Below are 22,533 nucleotides of genomic sequence, written 5' to 3' on the forward strand. Positions count from 1 at the left end.
GTACAACGATTTCTCGGAAAAGGTGAGTTTGCTTTTAAGCAAACTCCTTGAGTGGTGTAAATATCGGTGGGAGAAAACAGATGCTTTATAAACATTGATTTTCAAAAAATGGCAGGACACCGAGTGATGCGACATGGCAAAACAGTTCATGGTAACAATGTAATGCATACAGAACCAAACGCTCACGGAGAGCGTACTTCCTATTCAAAAGCAATAACATATGTTGGTAAATAATTCTGTCTTCGTTCCCTGTAAAACAACATAAAAGTTACTTTATTGGAGGGAACGAAGGAGAGCGAAAGTAGGAAAACATTCCATTTGTATTAATTGATATCTACATCAATCTTTCGTGTTTATGTTTTAAGTAATCAAAGTCCATTCAATCAATCAAATTCGTCGCGGATTTGGTACTCAGAAAGATAGAAGCGCCGCGATGTTTTTTTTATTTTTCTCACTTATCGCCCAATAACATTTTTTTTAGTCAAATTGCTATCTTGCACCGCAACACAAACATCAACAGAACAACAAACGCTTCCTGAGATACGGACCTGAAACTCTACCCCGAAACCTGTATGCTCGGGGTAGAGCAATTCTCGCTTATAGCGTCCCATACGACAAGCAAATGGTTTAAAACGTTCTTACATCCTAAAGATATATATATATATATATATATATATATATATATATATATATATATATATATATATATATATATATATATGCAGTCAAGCCACCGCCATAAGTAAACTGGGGTACTGCCACATCCGACCAATGGCCGATTGATGTCTCTCGACATCGCTCGAGAGACTTGGTGAAGTCCCTCGAGTCACATCCAAAACAGAACACAGAAACCGTAGCATACTAAGTCACACGCGAAACACGTACACACGACGAACGCGCTCCAGACGCGTCCGCAGACAGCGAACACCCTGTCTTTTGGACGACGTACGAGCAGTGTGAGCAGATGGATGAATGCAGAGCTCAAGTTCGTCTGCTCCTTTCGCAGGGGTTGTGGTGACGTCAGAACGGCACCGAGCTCTGATTGGCTCTGGTTGAAGGACAGTGGGTAGACCTCGAAGCAAGCCGCCTTTAGGTCTACCCATTATCCCTCCATCAGAGCCAACCAGAGCCTTCTGAGGTCAAAAGAAGCAGACGAACTCTCGCTTCCCATTGCGCCACACTGATCGAGGCACCCCGCCCTCCCCCAAATATCTTCGATCAGTGGAAGTAGAAACGGTGGCAAAATACCCTGCCCAAGCTTTCGCTGCGGGTTCTACCTCAGCCCTTTAACCTCGACAAACGTGAGCCAGGTAGGCGTTGGCTTGATTGCTGTGTTGTTTGCACCTCTAATAAATGCAGGGATAGTTTTCCCGATCAATCATTCCGCGTCCTTTTTGGCTGCAGGAGATTCATCACCGGGAACAACCAGCATTTTCTCGCAGGTAATGGGTGACGCTTCGCCGTTTCTCTTCGAATCACCAGCTCTGCGGGAAAGATTCGTATTAGCCGTGATGTGGTTTTGTAGTTCCTTCACATAGGTAACGTGCAAGGCTTTACAGAGGAAGTGACATCAGTTTAGATTTAATTAATTACTCTGAAATAGTTTGCTTTACTAAACTAAAATTGGGTTATTACCGGGCATACATCGTATGCGGGAGGTACGACTCTAAGATAGCAGCACGAAGTATTTTACTTAATTAGGCTCGCTGGCTTCAGAACTATATTGCTTTTCGATTGTTATAGGTCGAATTTGCATCGCCATCGTGTCGCTCAACATTAAGAACAATATTCTCCCCTAAATATAGGGTCACAATATGTTTATGGTGTCAGGTGACGTCGCTCGACACCACGACATTACCCGACACTCTGATGTCATACGGCGTCACGGGTGGTGTGCAGTAGGGTTGTGTCTAGTCCGTGCGCAGCCCATATCACCTACAAGACAAAGGCCTGCTCATGACGTCATAGTTAGTGGACTCCCAGACCCGCTCCAAGCGGCACACACTCCGATTCCTAACGGGAGTTCACCGCAAAGTGGCAGACGCGTGCGTCTTGGCGTTGCCATGTGCTAGCGTCCAGCTCTTTGTGAGACGCAGCATGGCGCGCTGGCGGCGGTACTGACGCAAACTAGGTAGATAAATGTTAGAAAAACAAAACACTGGCTAGGTGGCGCAAGCCGCCGCCCTATTTAAAGGGTTCAGCCTCATGCATTCATCCATCCATGTGGCGTTGCTGGACCTCAGGGCTAGGTGGCGCTGTTTGGATCCACTTGCGATGACGTTTGAGAGTCGGAAACGTGCAGGCATTGTCTTCTAGGTGGCATCGGTGAAGCATACCGTGCAGCGCCTGGGCTGTCACCGCAGCTTATTTGCGAACCGAACAAAAAATCAAAATATATTTTTTTTTGGTCAGGCAAGTTGAGATTGGCGACAACGGAACGTTTGACAACAAAAAAATCTCGCACAACGCACTTAACTTCAAGAGGGACCACGTGGAAACCTCTGTCTGGCTTTCCGAAAATGTCAGCCACCACTCTGATGCTTCTAGATGGTTACTTGTGTCAAGTTCCTCCTGCCAGCATCGAGATTTGTTTCCACAACACAATGCGCCACTTCACGAAAACTCGACTATATATGCGCAAATAAGAGCACCAAGCTCCTCAGAAGTGATGGCATTGTGAGGCCCTTTCGGTGACCTCCGTCAGTTCCGAAGATCATTATAGTTTGTGGAGAGAAGTCGAATGCGGTGTTCCGTAAATAATCGGGAAACTCTAAAGTAGCGGTTGTGCCACTGATACTACGTCAAGGAAAAGACGGTCTGCAGACCATAGGGAGTTTTAGGGAGCCGTATTTTCTTATTCGATATGGTACGAACTCCGGTACGAACTGCGCATGCGCTACAGCATAAGACTTGCGCATGCGCAGTGCGTACCGGAGGGCCCATTGTACCGTATCGGATGGGGAAAAAACAGTTTACCTAAAACTCCCTAAGGTCCGAGGAGCGTTTCTTCCTCGTACGATGTCCCTGTCACATATATTGGTCACGCAAAAAATGTCGGCAGACGTGTTTGATCAGCACACATGTGTAAAGAAAACATGTTCTTAAGCGCGTTTGCACATAATTCTGTCATCGTGCCTGCAGTGAACGCCATGTCTTTTGTAAGATGTCTGCGCAGTGTGAACGTGCGGCCTAAGACCAGGTGTGCGTCCCCCCCGTTTTTCGTCAACATGGCGGCTTCGGGGCTTCATCACGGCACTGCTAGACTCAATGATGAAAGCTGGAGCTCAATGATCGATGAAGGTGATGATGCCGCCTTGAATAATCGAAACCGGATTCGGCATTTCCTCACCTGGATTTCGATAGTCCTTCCGTCTCGTGAAGTGTGTCCGGAAGGGCCACCCGAAACGTCTCGGGTAGCAGGAGGACCAAAATGGCGGACAAGAAGAAGAAGCCGCCCAGGATGATTAGCGGCACAGCCTCGTTGGTGTAATTCCTCTGTGTAAGAGTGCGATTCCCAAACGAAGGTCACATTGATATGACTTTTTTTAACCACTCTTGTATGCACGGTTTGCACGCGACGTCATTACACTTTGCAAGGTGGTTGTTCCTATCTCGTGCTTGCCGAGAAAACCAAATCTGATGGTGCGAAAGGTGTGCTACACATGGTACGCCCTTGGTAGCAGGGTCACCACAATGGCGGCTGATGTGACGTCGGTGCAAGTCGTGTAGATAGTTAGACATCGTTGGAAACAATGACGCATAGAAGGAAAGACAATGGCAGGCAGGCTAGGACGAAAGCGGGGAGAAATTTGAAACAGGAATGATTATCCTCAGGAAAATGGCAACGAAAAAAAACAAGCAAATGAGCAGAAGCTAGCAAACAGATCCCAGTTATATGACCACAGGAAGAAAACGGAGTAGAGGTGTGCGAACGGTTAATATTGACGCATTAAAGGTTATGAATGACACAGTGCTTTTCGCCTCAAACCGGCATTCGCGCACCCCTAAAAATATTAGTTAACATACAGGCAACTACAACAGATTCGTACACAAACTAACAAACGATTAGGAATTAAAAAATATATATAGAGAGAGAGAGGTATAAGCGCATAAATTTCTTCCGCACATGTCCAACCCATAAAAACGAAAATCGGAGTGTGTAGGCAGGTAGAGTGAACTTAGTTGGGCATACCGAAATGTGATAACTTGCCCTCTCCGGTATCACTAAACAATTGAAAAAAAGTCACAACTGAAGCAACACCGAGCGAGGCTTGTAGGTACCGGACATCTTATTAACGCATTTGCAGAATCGTATTTGCCTAACTAAAATAGTATTAGATCGCCGAGAAGGACAATTTGGTTTTCGGGCCGGTAAAAGGACACCCGGAAACGTCAACCTAGAAGGCAGTCGTTGAGTTTGATCAATGCAATAAAAAATTCAAAATCAAAGTAGTCTTGATCAGAATACGATGCACCACGATAATGACGAAAATATTCCCTGGAGAAGAGGGACAAGGGGGACAATGAACAAACACACATCTCGGAACGCAGCTATGGTGGCAGCTGATGAAACCCGTTCGCTCTACTGACGTCTAACTCCTGGTTAGTTTAATCGGTAAAGTGCTCCGCTCGATATGGACAGGCCCCTGGTTCGATACCAGGATCAAGCGGATTTTTTTGGTCGCGCAAAAGTCACCTATAGCTGTGTTTGTATATTCGTGTTTGTCCTTTGTCTCCCCTTGTTCCCCTTCTCCGGGGCTTATTTTCAGATTTGTCCAGCTCGCTTGCACCTTCGCATTAATAGCATTATCATCATCACAATTATAATTACAACATATATTTTCGCCAAAGCCAAATATAATAGTTCCAGTCTCAACGGGAGCTATACCCTGGCCACACACTCAGATGAGGCGAAAACAAAGCTTAATAGATTGTAAAATCCTATCTCCTGGTTACCACCGAGCCAACGTCTCGCGAAAGTAAAAAGCTACATTGAGACCAATGGACGTTCCCGCGAAAATTGTTTTCAGACGCCAGACATCACACCAAGGTGCATGTTACCTTCAAGACTTCAACGCTGCTTGAAGTACGTCGGAATCACACGAAGCAACGTTTCCCGATATCTTGCACGCAACATCACAGCTCCGGTCCCACGCGTTTATTCGCAGCAAACGCGGCCACAGAATGGTGCCACGTTCTATTGTCCTCATAATAAAATAAAATGTACTTACAGAAACACAAATTTTGTGATGCTTTTTTTTTAATTTTAAATATCAGGTTTTTAACTGGACTGACGAAAAACCTACAAGGTTCCGAAACGTTTCCTGATTCTGCGATTTCTATGGAAGACCAGAACCATCTAAGGGGCAATACTGTTTTGATAGTATACAAACGAGGGATTTTTTTTTCTCTAATGTTAATTCATTACGTTGCGAGTATTCGTGGCGAGAAGTTTGGGAATCACAACGCCTGGTGGATTTTTTTCACAACCCAGAGTGAGGATACTTCAGCTTCTTCAGCTGGTGCAGGCACATGCAATGCCGAGCTTCGATGCACAATGGAAATTAAAATATAACCGCGTGTGTAGCACGTTTACTGCCTATAGTGAGAAAAGCAAACCGAAGCGCCCCTAGCGAGCTTCTCACCGCAAATACCATTAGATGGTCACTTTTAAGGCCAGCAGGTCACGGCATATCATGTTCGCGCCCCTTGCTTCGTGATTGAGTCTTCAGCATTCTTGTCAGCGAAGGCCACGTAATCTGACTGGCCAAGGGGTGAAAATGAGATGCTAATAAGATGCTGGGGAGTCGCCACGCCCTCCATTGCTTAACTTCCCAACAGCTCAAGAAACCCAGTGCGTTCTGAGTCTATCGATCATCTCGACACCGCACCGTAGCCAATGAGATTGCTCAATTATCCGATAAGGTCGCCGAAGGACGAATGACGAAGCTAGGAGCGCGAACGTGCGTTTTTCGCGTTTCTTGAACTGTCCCCGTTTATAGATGTCTATTAAGAAACAGTACATGGGTGTCACAAAAAAAAAAAAATGTACAGTGTTTTTTTTTACCGTAAAAGTAAATGTGGCATCGCCCAACGCTCATCCTCCGCCCAAAGGTAAAGCGCTAGACGTCACAATCAGATGCCAAAGTTTCAGCACGAACCGATATTTTATTCAAAAGTTATACGTGATTTTCAAAAAAATCCAATGGAAAAATGGTGGCCGACAGAGCTCCCGTATACACGGAGTTCCAAGGCACCAGAAACCGAGAAACGGGCGAAAAGGGGCCCCATTTTCCCATTGAAATTTTCAAAAAAATCACTTAAAACTTTTGAATAACATATCGGTTCGTGCTGAAACTTTGGTATCTGGTTCGGACCTCTAGCGCCACCTTTGGGTGGAGAAGGAGCCTTCGGGGATTTGTAGTTCATTTTTGCAAAAGAAACAACCCTGTAATTTTTTTTCCGATGACACCCTGTATATTTAATTGACGAAAACTGTTCGACAGTAAAAAGCAAAAGGAACATAAAAGTAATGCCCTCTTCTCAGGTTATTGTCAGCACTACAGAGAGTCCCGTGAAAATATCGCCTCCCTGAGTTGCGGGAGCTGAGTCGTCAGTTTGGATCCGGACGGATTCGACACGACCTATACTCGCATGCGCATAAAAAGAAAAAAAATAGTGAGAACGTTTAAGGTGCATTGCTAATTTTCTCCTCTATATATAGCAAAACAAAATATTTGTAGGTGTATTTTAAATTAGCTATATGGTATCTTATCATGACGTGCACGTTCCAAAGGCCAAACGCGTCCTTTCTTCTCCCGACGACCAAAACTTGTAAAAACTATATTTCTCGCAGCCTATATGAACCATAGGCAAAACTTACTTTTTTTTTTCTCCTTAAAATGACAAGGAGTATAGAATTATTAAAGTCCGTGCAAAATAATTTTACGCCATCACGGTGAAATTGAGCGCAGACAGAAATTGTACACGAGAGCTGTGCCAACGTTTGACTCGGTCTCGTGCCCGATCGGTGCGTAGAGGGACGAACGGTGTCCAACCCGGGCCCCCTTGCTGAGTTGGCGGCACCCTACCACGATGAAGTTCCACAGAGGTATAAAGGAGGCTGTCCTTGATCATTCTAGTTGTTGATGATGGATTCCAGCAATGAGAATTTCTGCGACGGGCAAATTGTGGGAACCCCACCTCTGGATGGCATGTCTGGAGATGGCCTTACCAGCTCGATGAGGAACGGAACCAGTGCACCGCCCACGCGGGTTCCCACGAGGCATGCTCCGACGCCCACGGTGCGCAGCACGGTAGGGAACACTTCAGCAGCAAACATCCAGACGACCGTGAGAGCCGCAGATGCCAGTACCTTGCCTCCGATGCCCAAGCACTGGCGCAACCACGCCAGCTCTGGACCTGGGTCACAGTGCCGACCGTTGAGACGAGGCCATCCTGTGCCTATACAACTTTCGAGTCGCTGGTCCGTGGACGAGTGTGCGCCCTCTAATATTCCGCTAAAGAGTGCTACTGCGCATGCCCAGAACGCCTTCCACATGCCCAGTAGACAAAGATGACGATAATAATCCCTGGAGAAGGGAAACAAGGCGGACAAAAGACAAAAACAAATTTCTAAACTGGAGATTTGTGTCTGTCCTTTGTCTCCCTTGTTCTTCTTGTCCAGTGATTATTATCGTCAGTATTGTGCGGCTCGCTTGCACAGGTGCATTATTTGCATTATCATTGACAAAAATGACAGCGCGCCAACGGCGATTATTGGTCTGTACACTGTAGAAAAGGTTGCGTGTCTGCTCTCTTGCACTGCAGCTGCAAGAGAGTAGAGCATACACATAAAAAGCGCGAACTTTTACCGAATGTCCGGTGAACGGGCCAGTTTTTGCCGTGTGAAATTTCACAACAAAGTTACTTTCCGATAAAAAAAAAAGATAGAGCAAAAACTTGCCTAAGTCAAGGTTGGGCGAATTCTCAGACCACCGAGTCTTGCGAAGCTATGTTTTTAAGCCGCCATCTCCCGATAGACGCACCGAGCAGATAACAGAGAGCGGTTTCTGCTCGTTGGTCCTATTGGAAGATGGCGTCACAAGGAAATAGTGTCGCTTACTCGGTCATTCGCGAACGCGCCCAATCTTAACTTTTGGCAAGTTTTTTTTTTTTACTTGTTTACGGGAAAAGAGCTACGACTTGAAATTTCACACGGTAAAACTGACCTGCTCAGTACACATTCGGTGAAAGTTCGAGCTTTCCATAAGCAGGCGTATTTTGTTCGGTTTGCTTTATAGCGGGGCACTCTATAGATTGCAGCAATTGGCTCTCCCAACTGATTTGCGGGAAAGTATATGCAGCCCACAGCTCTCCTGAAGTCCTGAAAAACCTAAGCCTCTTAGCGGTGCATCGGCTGCTAACCATGTGGAACTTCTTCAGGTTTCAGCTTCGGTTACCAATGGGACAGGTTCGAGTTGTCTTATGAAGTGCGGCAGGGGATATTTCCATGAACTCACTAATCAACAAACTCTTTGAAACATTAACAATGTTTTCTCGGCCCTGATCCAGAATTGTGAATGTCTTAAATACTTCTAAGGAGTTTTATAAAACTGACCTCCTCGGGTTTGTAAATACCCAACTCTCTTTGTGGGAATGATTGTGGGACTGCGGTGGACGCAATCAGCTGATTTCCACCAGCAAACATAGTTACAGTTGCGCAGAAAAGGAGACGCAATCAGCTGATTCCCACCAGCAAACAAAGTTACAGTAGCGCACAAAAGGACAGGGACGGAGAAGAGGAACAAGAAGACTTTTGTGCGCAACTGTAACTATGTTCAATCCATACCAACTCGCCCAGCTGTCTACATTCCACCAGCAAAGGCCGAACGTGTTCAAGCAGGCCCTGGGCGTTGGTGGTCCGACTATGTGTATATTTCAAGAAAAGAACGAAGGTTCTTTTCTAGAAAAAAAAAGTGAAAGCTGCTTACAACTCCCTGTAACGCCGAATTAGAGCGCAGCTCTTGAGGAGGAGGAGGGAAGGGCACTGGGGGGGGGGGGGGGTTAAACTAACCAGGGGGGGTCACGTGACCTTGGGGGTCACGTGACCCCCAATGTCGATGATGTCATCACTGAGGTCACTGATGACGTCATCATTAACTATGACGATGCGGGTACCGATGACGTCATTAGTGACGTCACTGATGACTTCACCAGTGATGATGACGATGACGATGCGAATGTCGGTGACGTCATCAGTGACGTCGCTGATGACGTCATCAGTGATGATGACGATGACGATACGGATGTCGGTAACGCCATCAGTGAATGACGATGACGATGCGGATGCCGGTGACGTCATCAGTGATGATGACGATGACGATGCGGATGCCGGTGACGTCATCAGTGACGATGACGATGACGATGTGGATGCCGGTGACGACATCAGTGACGTCACTGATGACGTCATCAGTGATGATGACGATGACGATGCGGATGTCGGTAACGTCATCAGTGATGATGACGATGCGGATGCCGGTGACGTCATCAGTGATGATGACGATGACGATGTGGATGCCGGTGACGTCATCGGTGATGATGACGATGACGATGTGGATGTCGGTGACGTCATCAGTGATGATGACGATGTGGATGCCGGTGACGTCATCAGTGACGATGACGTCATTGGGGGTCACGCGACATCGGCGGGGGTCACGTGACTTCGGGGGGTCACGTGACCTCGGGGGGTCACGTGCCCCCCACGAGGTCACGTGAGCCCGGTGGGGGGCTCGCGCGGTGCATTATGGGACATTTCCCATGATGCACCGGGGTCACGTGACCTCGGGGGGGTCACGTGCCCCCCACGAGGTCACGTGACCCCGGAGGGGGGCTCGCGCGGTGCATTATGGGACATTTCCCATGATGCACCGCGCGGTTACGGCGACGGCGACGCCGACGGCGACGCCGACGCCGCTCAAGCCGGAAACGGGCCCCTAAGAGCTGCGCTCTAAAATTAACTTGGAAGGGCAACAATGTGGCAATCGACGATTTTGCCTGGTTTCTTCACGGCCCCCAAGAGGTTTCAGAACATTAAGTCAGCTGTCACTTTGACGGTTTAAAGAGATGATTTGATTTAAGTTCACTAAAAACATACAAAGCGATTTTCTTCAAAACGTGCACACTGCGGCCACTGCTCAAGCGTGTGAACTTGTTTTTTCAAAGATCGAAGGATCTTCGTCACCACTTTGGCGTGACGTCAGAAACATGCGTTAGTGTCAAAACACAGAGGCTGCATGTGACAAAAGATAGCGTGCTATATAATAGTTTAGCCACAAACCAAGTGGCAATATGACGTCACATATTTTTTAATTGCGTTACCAGCGAACACCAGGAGGCCGATGGCAACGGAGCAGGCGCCTCCTACGGCGAAAATGACCAGCATGGTCAGTCGTCTGCGGCACCATCGCACCGTGCAGTAGCAGAGCAGACAGACTGGAAACTCGGCGGCGGCCGCCAGGAGGAAGTTGATGTAAGGGTTGCCTCCCAGTGACGTCACCGAAAACTGCAGACCATAGAAGACGGCTCCACACGTCATCCTGCGCGATGGTTCGATTTCGTCAGTCGTAGGGCCGGGCATGTTTCAAAGGTAGCCATGCATCTAATATAAGAAACCAGATCGTTCTAACGCGCTGCTGATAATGATAAGGGAAAAGGAGGAAAGTTAATTGTGTTTACGATGAGGGTGAGAGGAACGTCATACAGGAAGAAACGCGCTTCAGAGTGTGCTGGTATGATTAGAAGTGTGGCCCCGGTTTCAGCAGAACCTTAAACTCAACTCACGATGCGTAGACGAGCACGATGCTGTACCGCCGCACTTTTCGTGTCCTCAGAAGGTCGGAACAGTTCACCTCCTCTGCTTCGTGATCTTGCTGAAAAAAAAAAAAAAAATAAGAAAAAAAAATTTGCCCAATAGATTTTTTGTTTTTAATCTTTGTGAGGCAGTGCAAAGAGCGATTGGGACGCGTCAACTTCCCACGCGCTAAAATGAGTACGTGTAAAAGTTGCGTTCGACCAACTGACTAGATGCTGTGTATATACAGTTCTCTTCCGATTGGCCAGTGGCTTCATATGTACCTTGTTTGTTTGGTCTATAGCAGAGCGACGTGGACGCTTCATTGTATGATATAAACAAAACAAACTAATTTAGAGCTCTGTAAAACCAGAGCGCTGCCATTCAAAACTTTTTGCTCCTCTTGATTGGCGAGCCTTTTAACGTGAAACGTTCTTGGCTTGGTATTCAGCATTTCATGAAGCCTGACCGTGGCCGCGAAGTTCGACGCTGATTGGCTAAGGGGGGATGTCACGTGACCAGAGGGGTTGGCGAGAAGGAATGGGGTGGGCGAGGAGGAGCTCGACCACCTGTGCGCACTGAGAAAGAGTAGATGGAGAGTATGGAAGGCTCTCGAAGATTGTCAGGTTTATCAGCCTGATTAGCGCTAGTATTGCTTCATTAAAGGAACAACTATCAAGTGTACACATGGTACGCGGTAAACTATATGATGAAGAGCGCCGTGAACGTTTGTGAAATTCAGAGTATCGCTAAACGTTTGTGATGATAAAGCGTTTCACATTTGCAATAGAATTGTCTAGCTATTCTCTTAAGTGCATTAGTACGCACTTCTACCAGGGTAATTAAAAACTACTCCCACTCCGGTTATCTTAAAACTTCTGTTCTTCGTACGAGGTCGCTTGCTCTCCAGTCATGGTTATAGAAGTTTTAACGCGTCAGGTCAGTTTGGTTGTGACTGTGTTGCGTGAAACAGTCCTTTTTCGCGGAGAAGTGTTTTTGAATGGGTGCAAATTCAAGGAAGGCGGCACATGTGTCAGCAATGAAGAAGGAGACGGACGCCCGTCTGCGTCCACGAGGGATGGCAACATCAAGCGAGCACGTGGACTGACTCTGCCGGATACACGAGTGACAGTGGATGAGGGAGAAAATCATTTTCAAGTCAGCCAAGGATATGCCTATGCAACAATCCACAACAGACATGGGTTTCAAAAGGTTTGTGCGAGATAAATTCTGAAGCGCTTGTGCGGATTTTTTTTTTTTTTTCAGTCACCCTCGTATGTAAGAATTAATGACATCTCGACTACTTTACCGCCTGATATTTTTCTTTTATATTTCATATAAGTGCACTCACACCGCCCGTCTCTCTGTGAAAAGGCGTAGGTTTTTGGTAACATTTTCCTTACTGTGTATTTTTTTTTATCGGTATGGCGTTACCGGCACTTGACTCAAGGAAAGATGTCTCCACCTAAAAACAGGCTTCCAAGCACTTTAACTGGAGTTTTCAACTTCAGTCCACTTTTGGGGCAGCAAATAATGCGTGTACTGAAAGCGGTAATGGACAAAACGGTGGTTTGCATCTCATCACTGCCTACGAAACGATAACGTTTCCCAAAGATGTCGCAATCTGCCACCAGCAGCCTTAGATAACAAAAACACAAATTGGCACTAGTCAAGGTCAAGTTAAATGAGATTAAGGGACGAAGAGCGCGTTGGTGCGGGTCAAGTTTGAAGAAAGAATAAACATGTAAGACGAGGACGACACGACGCCATCTTTCATAAAAGATGAAAGAAAGATGTGGTCGTGTCGTCTTCGTCTTGCATGCTTATTCTGTCTGCAATATTGTTTAAATTAGACTCGCGATTGTAACAAATTCATCAGAAGAGAACTCATCGCAGTCAGTGACGACACATAAGATTAAACTTGTCGACTGGGGTCCTTTGAGGAGGACATTAGCTGACCAGTTCTGCAAAATTAAGATCTCGGCTAAACTTAAGGAGACGAAGATTTTTTTTTCTCGGCGTGTTCATGACAAACACTATAACTTTTCCGCTCCGACGCTTCGTGACGTTAGTCCGTGGGCCATCAAATACCTCTGTAATCTTCCAGCGAAGTTGCTCGATGATGGAGTCCACGTTCTTGATTTCGATGCCGTTGGCAGTCCCCGCTTGGAGGAGAACCCTCCGTGCCCTTTTCAACTTTCCCGTCGCCACTAACCAGCGCGGCGACTCTGGGAGGTACCTGAGGGCGAAGACAATCCAATTCCTTACAAGAAAGCCGTGGTCACACTGACAATACAGCATACAAGAGAAACTGCCTGAGGCGTAGTATACATTTCATCCTTGTGTCACTGTCCTGTCACGATGGTAAAACAAAAACTGTCAGTAGACAGGTTCGAAGAATATATATGCGGACCGCAAGTTCGTCTGCGTCTTTTGCAGGGGTTGTGGTGACGTCAGAACGCCGAGCTCTGATTGGTTTTGAACGAAAGATAACAGGTAGACTTCAAAACAGCTTGCTTTGAGGTCTACCGACCTGCAGTGCCTGCAGTGAACGCCATGTGTCTTTTTGCGTTATGTACCAGCAGTGTGCCTGCGGCTTAAACAGACGCGTTCCTCGCTTCATCGACGCATAGGGTCTTGGAAGACCTGCCGAAATAAATAAAGCCCAACTTCACCAGAACCAGAAGCGCCACAAACGAACAGTGCTTACGTCTACAGCCATCATGGCGCTCCCAAATGAGACGCAAACGAAATATACGGTTAAGTTCATCGCCTCAAGATGCGTGGCTTTCCTACCTCGCGGTAGATATCCGTCTGCGAGCTCAATGCAATGTGCAACACAACAGACCCTAAATAAGCTAAGCCTAGAGCAACGCTACGATCCATTTTCAGATTGTCTCGTGGGGGCCGCCATTTTGCTCTCTGGTGCAGAGTGGGGCGCCAGTTATAATTCCAAAATGCGACTTTTTGAGCTTTGGATACGGCGTCAAAAAACTCTAGCAATGTCGTTTTTTTTTTTTTTTTTTTTTTTTTTTTTTTACAATTGAGTTTATTTTATTTTTCTCTCGGTCGCGCGAACTGTTTTAGCATATTTTTGGAGGAAGGAAAAGCGTTTCATGCAATTTCAAATAAAACGTCATGCAACTGGCAACAGTGACCTTAAGAACCAAGATGGCTGAAGTGTCATTACCCTGAAGCGTAGCTTGTTTATAGTGGCTCTAAACATCACTGCCGCTTGATTGCTATTATTAGCTATATATATAGGGTGTCCCAAGCAGGCCTTCTGAAGTGAAACGAGCCACAAAGATCGACGCCCGCACATATAAAGCCCAAACTTTCACCGAATGTGCACCGAGCAGGTCAATTTTACCGTGTGAAATCGCAAAGCGCCAGTTCCCTTCCCGTTAAAAATTAAAACAAAACTTGCCAAAGTCGAGGTTGGGTCTGTTCGCCGACGACCGAGTAAGCGATGCTATTGACTTGTGGCGCCACCTCTAGATGGGTGCAGCCAGCAGACGTCGCACTTTGTTGTCGGCTCGTTGCGTATATTGGGAGATGGCGCCACAAGCAAATAGCCCCACTGTTTCGATCGTCTTCAAACGCGGCCAACCCTGACTTTGGCAAGTGTTTTGCTCTCATTTTTTACAGGAAGAGAACTGTGCTTTGAAATTTCACACGGTATAACTGACCTGCTTAGTGGACATGGGGAGAAAGTTTGAGCTTTCTATGTGCAGGCGTCGATTTTTCCAGCTTGTATTACAGCGGAAGGTCCGCTTGGGGCACAGTATAGCTTTCCCTTTAACGCTGCCGTTGTTCTATCAAACCTTGGCAGAAATTTGATGTTAAACTTGTAATAAATCCTAAAAAGATCCTGAGACGTACACCGTGAGAAAGCCAAAGAAGGCGCGCCTCTCCGCAATAAGTGCCAAAACGTAAGAAAGGATGATCACGTGTACGACGGAACTTCGCCTCTGTAGGCGTCATTCTCTTCGGTGGATGACAAACAGCAGCTCGAACGCGAGTCCTTTGTTCGTTGTAGCGCATCCTGATATTTGTTAGTCAGCAAAAACATCGCACCCTTCGAAGTATTAGCACACCACGTATTTTATCAGCCGAATTTTATGGGAAAACCGTCATGGAGGACCGTCACGAAGAGCCGTTACGAGGCAACATGACATCACGTGACTCTAGAACGCCACATCACTCTGTGGTGTTCCAAAGTGACGTGCTAGATGTTTGTGTGTGGCGTCATGGTGTCATGTGACCGAGATTCATGACCTCACGTGATATCATGACGTCACGTGCTCTCACAGTGTCACGTGACGTCGTGTGACATCCCTACATTACGTGACGTTACGACTCCGCACCTCGTGACGTCGCACACACACACGTACTCATTCAGAACACATTCTGAGCTTCGTGGTGTCTGTCAGCATGGTTCTGTAAGTTTCCCCTTCCTTATTCTCGAAGGCCGAGTCCTTCGTTTGTGAAAAACCGATGTGTTTCTAACAGTCCTCTCAAAGGCAAAAGCAGCCAGTGTTACGAATAGGCTGCTTTCGTTGACGTTGTTAGGTCCACCATTCCGTTGTTATGAGCTGTCAGGCGCGTGCTGAAGGCAAGCATTCCTAAAAATTCATCTGGCACTATCAAATGCGTTCTGCACAGACGCTTATAAGTAGGGCTCCGTCGTTTAAAGGTGTATTTTTCTTTTAATTCCGGGTTGGTTTATTAGGGTTTATTCTTTCCCATTGATTCGGTATTTTTCGGTCTCTTTTTGGGTGTCGAACAAGCAATCACGGCTTATGATAAGGGGAAAAAAAAAAAAAAAAAGACGCGGGCGTGGAATTTTTCTGTTTCAAGGAAACACACGCGGGACACAAATACATAAAAAAAGTCCTGGTACTGATACAAAAAAGAGATAAGGGGTGTAGTTTCGAAGAAGCACCAGTCTCGCGGACAGTTCAGTGGGGGCTGAGTTCTAGATTAACAAAATAGAGCTCTAGATATAAAAAAAAAATGTTTTGTTCGTGAAACTTTTTTTTTCTCTCTATCAGGGGCATTTCCTATTCGGGTTGTTTGGGTTTTCCCCGATTTTGATCGGACCAGTTCGTGGGTTAGCTTTCAGAGCTCATCGGTAGTTACCGAAAATTACATGGAATCCTCCTTGTAATAATCGTCACGCTGACACCTGACAGCAGAAATGGTGAATTGACGTCACGTGAAAACGCCCTATCGACCAACTCACTGTTTATAAACAATCCTGCGTGAGCCCACACCGGGTGTAGGCAGTGCGCGTGCGCAGGAACCAGATTCGCCCGAGGCGTAGCATCTGCGCATGCGCAGTGCCGACAGCAGCGCCACCGCAGTGACGAGACGTCAGAAAGTTAAGTGGCAGACGACGCCCACGTCGCTGCCTTTGCGCCTGCTCAACCTCCAATCAGAGCTTTACGCCGTCACGTCATTGCACCCGCCGCGCAAGGAGCAGACGAACTTGTTCGCCGCGTTACGATAATCTATCATCGCACCAGGACCAGGCGAGGAAGACCACCAGGGGCAAGGAGATGGCGACCTGCAGCTGTCTCCAGTCTTGGAAGACCCAGGCAAAGGCCGGAAGAGCGCAGAGCCCCAAGGCAAACCCCAAAGAGAAAGCCACGGCTGTCGTCGTCCTCTTCCGTGGTCCGACCACCTCCATCACTGCGGAGAAAGCGTCGAGCAGGGCCGTCATGCACCTGCAGACTGCTTCTGGGCGATATTTCGGGCGTAAAATATTCGCATAAACAATCCAATGAACGGAGTTCATTAGAACTTTTCACAAATGTTTCTTTATGTGATGCATTGATCACGTATGCTTATACTCATGAAGTTTGAGTACTCAGACTTCATGACTCATGAGTATAAACTCCAATAAAAAATATAGGCCTAAAAATCTATATAGATATATATTTTATTCACAGGGAGGACAACGAGGGGAAAGGGTCTGGGTGACGCTGCCACTCATAAACGGACCACACACGCTCTGATCCACTGGATCTACTTTTGGGTGTTCATTTCAAAGACGATTTCTCGTTTGGTCTTTACGTTGCGCCATCTGTGAGCAGCATACTAAACCAGACGCTTTTTATTGTTTTCTAGTCTTGTGCGAATAGTGGATTTTGAGTTCGAAGCGAATTCGAAGCGAATAGTGGTTTTGCCCAAATATTTTCGATTCGAATATCGAATAGTTTTTCCACGCCTTTCACTACCATTGCATAATACTTAGACGAAACCCCAGCTAAACTTGTGAAGGTTGTTCCACTTGTTTATTTATAAACTAAGTGTAATGTTTCTATATTTATAAACTGTGACCTCAGAAGGTCTGGTGTCTTGGGATGGCAAGTAAACGACGGATTTGACATAAAATGAATCCTGTAGAGATGGCCAACTATAGCCAATTGAGTGAATTTATGAATCTTGCCATATAAAATATTCCTTCTTTAATCTCGAGTTAAAAAAAAAATGCATCGTGCATGATGAACACAGGTTGTCATAGCATCTCTGCCTAACGTAGTATATTCTTGCATAACAGTTTAATTTTGAAACTTTTACTACAATGTAGATACACAGATTCACAAACTTCATTTATTTTCGAATACAGTCGGCACAGGTGCACCATCCCACTTTGAATGTATGCTTTACTTCCAAGCACGCAATTACAATATTCATACTTTTTCATGTGTTCATCGCAGCGGGTTACCCAATTGAGTGCGCTTCTTACCAAGCACCATTGCGCTGCGGAGAAGCAACACCCGCGGAGCTCGCTTCCGTGGATATTGCTTCTCCGCAGCGCACCGGTGCGTAGTGAGAAGCGCACTCAATGGGGCTAACCCGCCGCAATCAACACTTCAAAAAACGCGAATAGAGCAGTTCTTCTCGAAGTAAATATCGAATAGTGTATTATTCGGAACTACTATTCGAAATTTCGAATATTCGCACAACCCTACCGTTTTCCTCCCTTTGCTACAAAACCAAACAAACAAGATTTTATGGGATTGTTTTTTTTTTTCGTTTGACACCTAAGCTCATGAAATTTGAGTGTAATGAATGAACCAGCGGAAGACACCCTTCGTGAGAAGTTTATTTGCACACAACTGATCGGTATATTCAGTATTTTTTACCCGAATAGCATACGATAACACCCTCCAGAAACAAATAACTGCAAGTCAGTATTTAATATATTTAAAGTACAAACTTAAGTAATTATTTACTTGGTAACCGTAACCCTAGGCACAATTTGTCGGAATTTGCAGGTTACATTTTTGCGGGTACTTTAAAGGAATCTCCAACAAAATAAGAAAGTGCTCTGTACAAGACTCTAAATGATGGAATCACACCATGACAGTGTCATCGAGATGCTTCATTAACATAAACCTTTCCTTTCGAGTAAACAGTTATAAAATCCTACGTGAATACTTAACAGTGAATCGCGATGGCAATGCCCCTAGTCACGTGGGATTCTCTTTTTTTTTTTTTACTTTCGCGTTTTTGCTTTGTAAGCTCTAAGAAATTAGATTGATCACTAAGGCTACTTTAATGGAAACGACAGGATGGGACGTTTATCAGCACATTCAAATCGTTAGACAATTAATTTTTATTAACTAACAATTTTGATACAGAAAAGAAAAAAAATATATATATATATATCTGCACTTGCAGGGCCGTGAACACTACAGCTTTGGTTCCACGCTGACAGCGTGGGCCACCTTGGTTTATTTTTTAAAGATTTGGCAAAAAAAAATTTGAAACACAGTATATACAGGGTGTTTTTCTTCTTGAGGTTTTCCATATTTGTTTTTTTAGGAAAGCCGTAAAGGCTACACCAATGTGGTCTGTACCGGTAAGTTATACGGCCACGGGGACATAGCAAAGGGTGCTAACCGTCACGATAAGTCGAATAATGAACAGATTAATCATTAACTTTTACTTTAGTGAAAATAAACATGTGCTTTCAATTACACACTTGCTCAACGTCATAAAAAAACTTTTAAATATGTATATTTTGAATATACTTTAGCGCTTTTGAAGCGCGGCAGTGCGCTAAAGTTACCACTCCCTGCACTATTTCCTCTTGGCCGTTAAATCTCACCTGCAGAAATCGGTCAAGCTTTTACGGCTTTCTTTAAAGAAATACGTAAAGCCATAATAAATACAGCTCGTACAATAAAAAAAGAAAAATCGCATCGCCCTTACGTAGGCAGAAACAGGACGCCTGTCCTAGGCCCAGTCCTAGGCCTACCAGGGACCTCGAGACCAGAAGGAACAAGAAGGACGGGGACACCGAGACTACGAGGCCGCCGAGGAGGCTGAGGGCGAGGGAAACGATGACCAGTGGTCGACGCCCCAACCTACGAGGAAAAAACTTTCGGTGTATTTTCATTTAATTTGTATTAGCCGAAAGACGCAGACAGACTGCTCGTATACATCGAAGAAAAGACACGGTGTTCTTTGAGGACATGATGACAGAACTAGGCCTGTCCGCCGGACACACCTCGGAGAGGTTCGAAACCATGTTTGCTCCATACGTTTGTATAGGCTTCGGTCACGCCTGCTCAGTGTAACATGACGATCATAAAAAAACAAAAACAAACACGCTGGAGACAGTGTTTACAGACTGTTTTTTGGTATCATGAATCAGCAGTATAGCCCCGGCTTTACATGGGGGTGAGAGCATGAAAGTGGGAAAAGGGGTGACGGATACAATATATATATATACAGATACATGTAATCAGAAATTGCAACTAGTGATATATAGATGTGCTACATTATACAGGATGTCTAATTTTAATTCGAACAGATTTGAACAAAAAAGTTTAAAAAAAAGCATTGATGGGCTCTAAACAAGTGGGGTATATACGGCTAGAGAGACATAATGCAGGTGCGCTAAACGCCACCATAGGTCAAATAATGAACGAAATTTTCTGATCAACTTTCTACTTGGGAAAAATGGACACTTTTGTTTTAATTAAAAAACTTACCGAGTGTCATATCGAATCACTAAATTAGTCAATTTAAGAGAATTCCAAAGCTCGTCGGGGAAGCGTTGGGGGTGCGCTTAAGTTACCACACGTGCAAGGCACAGGACCGCGACTTTACGAAAAACTCGGATGATGATTGATACTTTTCAGTTGTTTCGTCGTTCCGATTTCCCGATTTCGTCTAAACAAACAACGGCAGCTGGTTCACCTGTCTCCCAGGCTGGAGCAGACCAGGGTGCCCACAAGCATTCCAGCCATGGTGGCGCTCTGGACGAGAGACCGTGTCCACGCCCTGGCGCAGACCAAGTCCCACTATACACAGGTGCCGAAAAACACGGCAGCGAGTTTAATCGCCGCCTCCTCTGCCAGTGCATCTTTACCATTCACACTGCTCGCACATCATACAAAGCACACGGTACTTTCTTAGGCATGACGACAGAAACACCTGTGGACACGTCTCAGCATGTTTCAAGCATGTTTTGCTACCCATACACGTATCCTTCGAACATGTCCACAGATAGCTTTTCCGTGTCCAATGTAAAATGATCGTTATACGATCAAAATCAGACAGTCTTTTCAGATTGTCCTTTCTATGATGGACTCGCCACGTGACACGCTCAAGGCCACCCTTAAAACCGGGGTCACACTTCCCATACAACACGCAGAAGACAGCCTGCAAACACAAGTTACCAGAATAACCGCGGTTCGAATGCCGCGTGTCGAGTTTTCTCCTGTAACGCGTCGCCGTGCGGCCTTCGAAGCAGGGATCTCGCTATAACTCGCGTTCGAATTTGTTTGCAGACTGTTTTTTGTACGATGTGTATAAGCAGTGTGACCCCGGCTTAAAGTTGTGGAACCATCGCTTTATTGTGTGTTTGCTTGTTGAGAAAAAAAAAAAGTTTTTTCCGCGACTCGGAAAATCTTTTGCAGTGCCCCTTGCTTACAAACATATCCAGTTGATGTCGCGTCAGTGACGCACAAACGTTCAAAAAAAACAATTTCTAACATGTTGTATGTGTGCCAAAATTGTCTGCTACCTGTCACTCTGGTCGGACGAGGGTCTTTGTCTCATTTCAGTGGCATATGCACGCATACATTAATTATGCTTGTACCCCATTCAGACGGCCATCATACATATATCGCTTTCCACCTGCCAGGAACGGAGGATCGCGAGCTGATTCGCCGCCGGCGATAAATTTACTTTTATGATCGTGTGAATCGGGTATAAAACTTATTGAATATATATCTACATGTATGTATACCACTCAAATGACAAGAAAGCGAGTCTTTTTTTAAAAATGCATAGTTCGTGCGTCATAAATCACACCCCTGCAAAAGCGAGCTCGCCGGACTTTGGCGATAGACCAAAGGCGGATGCGAAACGCAAAACAATGCGACAACCGTCCCCAAAGACGTCTTCGTCTGCTCTGAAGCGCCATTTTCGGACTACAATCAATCGCGAGATATGGTATCGGCTACCCGAAAGGACAAGCGGAAGACTGGAGATCGCATCGATAAAAGCCACGAGGCCTTCACCACGTTCTACCTACCTCTTGGACGAGAGAATGCCGGTAAAAGCTCTCGCCGTACTCCCATCTCTCGCAGGCGACCGTGGTGTTTTCAAGGGCCACGAGCTCAGATCCAACGCGCTTCACCGGAAACATGAAACAGCTGCTGTAACGAATGTCACCTCCAATGCCAGTCTCATAGGGTAGTGCCATTGCCTTCCACTGGTCCACTGTCACATTACCAATGAGTTCGTCTGGCGGAGCACACCAGTGCTCTACCGCCGGAAAAAAGAAAGTGTACACCACCAGGTGAAGGCCGGTTGGGAAACCTCTCAACAGACAGAACATGAAGATGTTCCTCTGGAACTTGCCGTAGTCCCCGATGACGCTGGTGACGTCCATCGCCCCTGGTACAATCTTGTAGAGTTTTTAGAGTTGGACTGTTCACACGAGGATCAGTCTGGTTTTCACATTTGTTGAGGTTGGACTATCGGCACTGTGGTCAGGACAATGCCGCTCCTGGTACAGTCTTCAAGGTCTTACAGAGTTGGACTGTTCAATCGAGGATCAAGGACAGTCTGATTTTCATATATGTTGACGTTAAAATATGGGCAATATGTTCGGAACAATGCCGCTTCTGGTACAGTCTTCTTCAGAGTTCACTTGCTCCAAGGAAATTAACCACCAGCACAATTCTGGCTTGTACTAGCAATAGACAGTGAACAGCACGACCTAGTTGCGACCCAGTATGGCCAGCGGCTGATCACTAACATCAGGAACTGGTGGAACTGTAACTACAGAGGGCAGAGTCGCGCCAAGCCTAAGACGCTCAAGGAACCGTGCTTGCCTCGTGACGTTTCCATTGACAGAGACGGAAAGACAGCGGCGGCCGCTTTTCTCCCTCAAAAGACCGAGGGAAAGCGGATGTCGTAGTATCTCGATAAGGCCGTCCTGAGAGTTGGTCGCGCGGACTCTGCCGCAGAACGATAGCCGTCAAATAAGCACAAAATTGCTGCCAACTTTCTTTCTCAGTGCAGTGCTGTACGGGAGACAGTCGAAAAAAAAAAAAAAAAAAAAAAAAAGCCTCTTTTTGGATTTGAGAAGATACTGCACTTCGTTTTCAGACTCATTGTTCATCTCTGTCAAAGGCTACCGGCGCGAG

The 22,533-nt window shown here is 46.0% G+C and overlaps 1 protein-coding gene across 1 annotated transcript; it reads right to left on the reverse strand.

The window, feature by feature from the left end:
* Positions 1-1,378: 1,378 nt before the first annotated feature.
* On the reverse strand, positions 1,379-21,773 carry LOC121833066 (organic cation transporter protein-like). The gene is made up of 10 exons (XM_042286146.1): positions 21,414-21,773; positions 20,072-20,175; positions 19,079-19,233; positions 16,378-16,546; positions 12,944-13,091; positions 10,843-10,931; positions 10,381-10,598; positions 7,235-7,422; positions 3,350-3,495; positions 1,379-1,484 (listed from the first exon to the last, which is right to left on the reverse strand). The coding sequence occupies exons 1-10, from the start codon at positions 21,771-21,773 to the stop codon at positions 1,379-1,381; spliced, it is 1,683 nt and encodes a 560-aa protein (XP_042142080.1).
* Between the last annotated feature and the right edge of the window lie 760 nt (positions 21,774-22,533).

Source organism: Ixodes scapularis, unplaced genomic scaffold (genome assembly GCF_016920785.2).
Source record: "Ixodes scapularis isolate PalLabHiFi unplaced genomic scaffold, ASM1692078v2 PGA_scaffold6__148_contigs__length_123643588, whole genome shotgun sequence".
Classification (NCBI taxonomy): Eukaryota; Metazoa; Arthropoda; class Arachnida; order Ixodida; family Ixodidae; genus Ixodes; species Ixodes scapularis.

Coding starts and splice junctions, on each gene's coding strand:
- LOC121833066 (XM_042286146.1), bottom strand. CDS start 21,773: ATGGACGTCACCAGCGTCATCGGGGACTACGGCAAGTTCCAGAGGAAC. Junction 19,234..20,071: donor TGCTCCAGCCTGGGAGACAG/GTGAACCAGCTG, acceptor TTTTCCTCGTAG/GTTGGGGCGTCGACCACTGG. Junction 1,485..3,349: donor GAAGGACTATCGAAATCCAG/GTGAGGAAATGC, acceptor TCTTTCCCGCAG/AGCTGGTGATTCGAAGAGAA.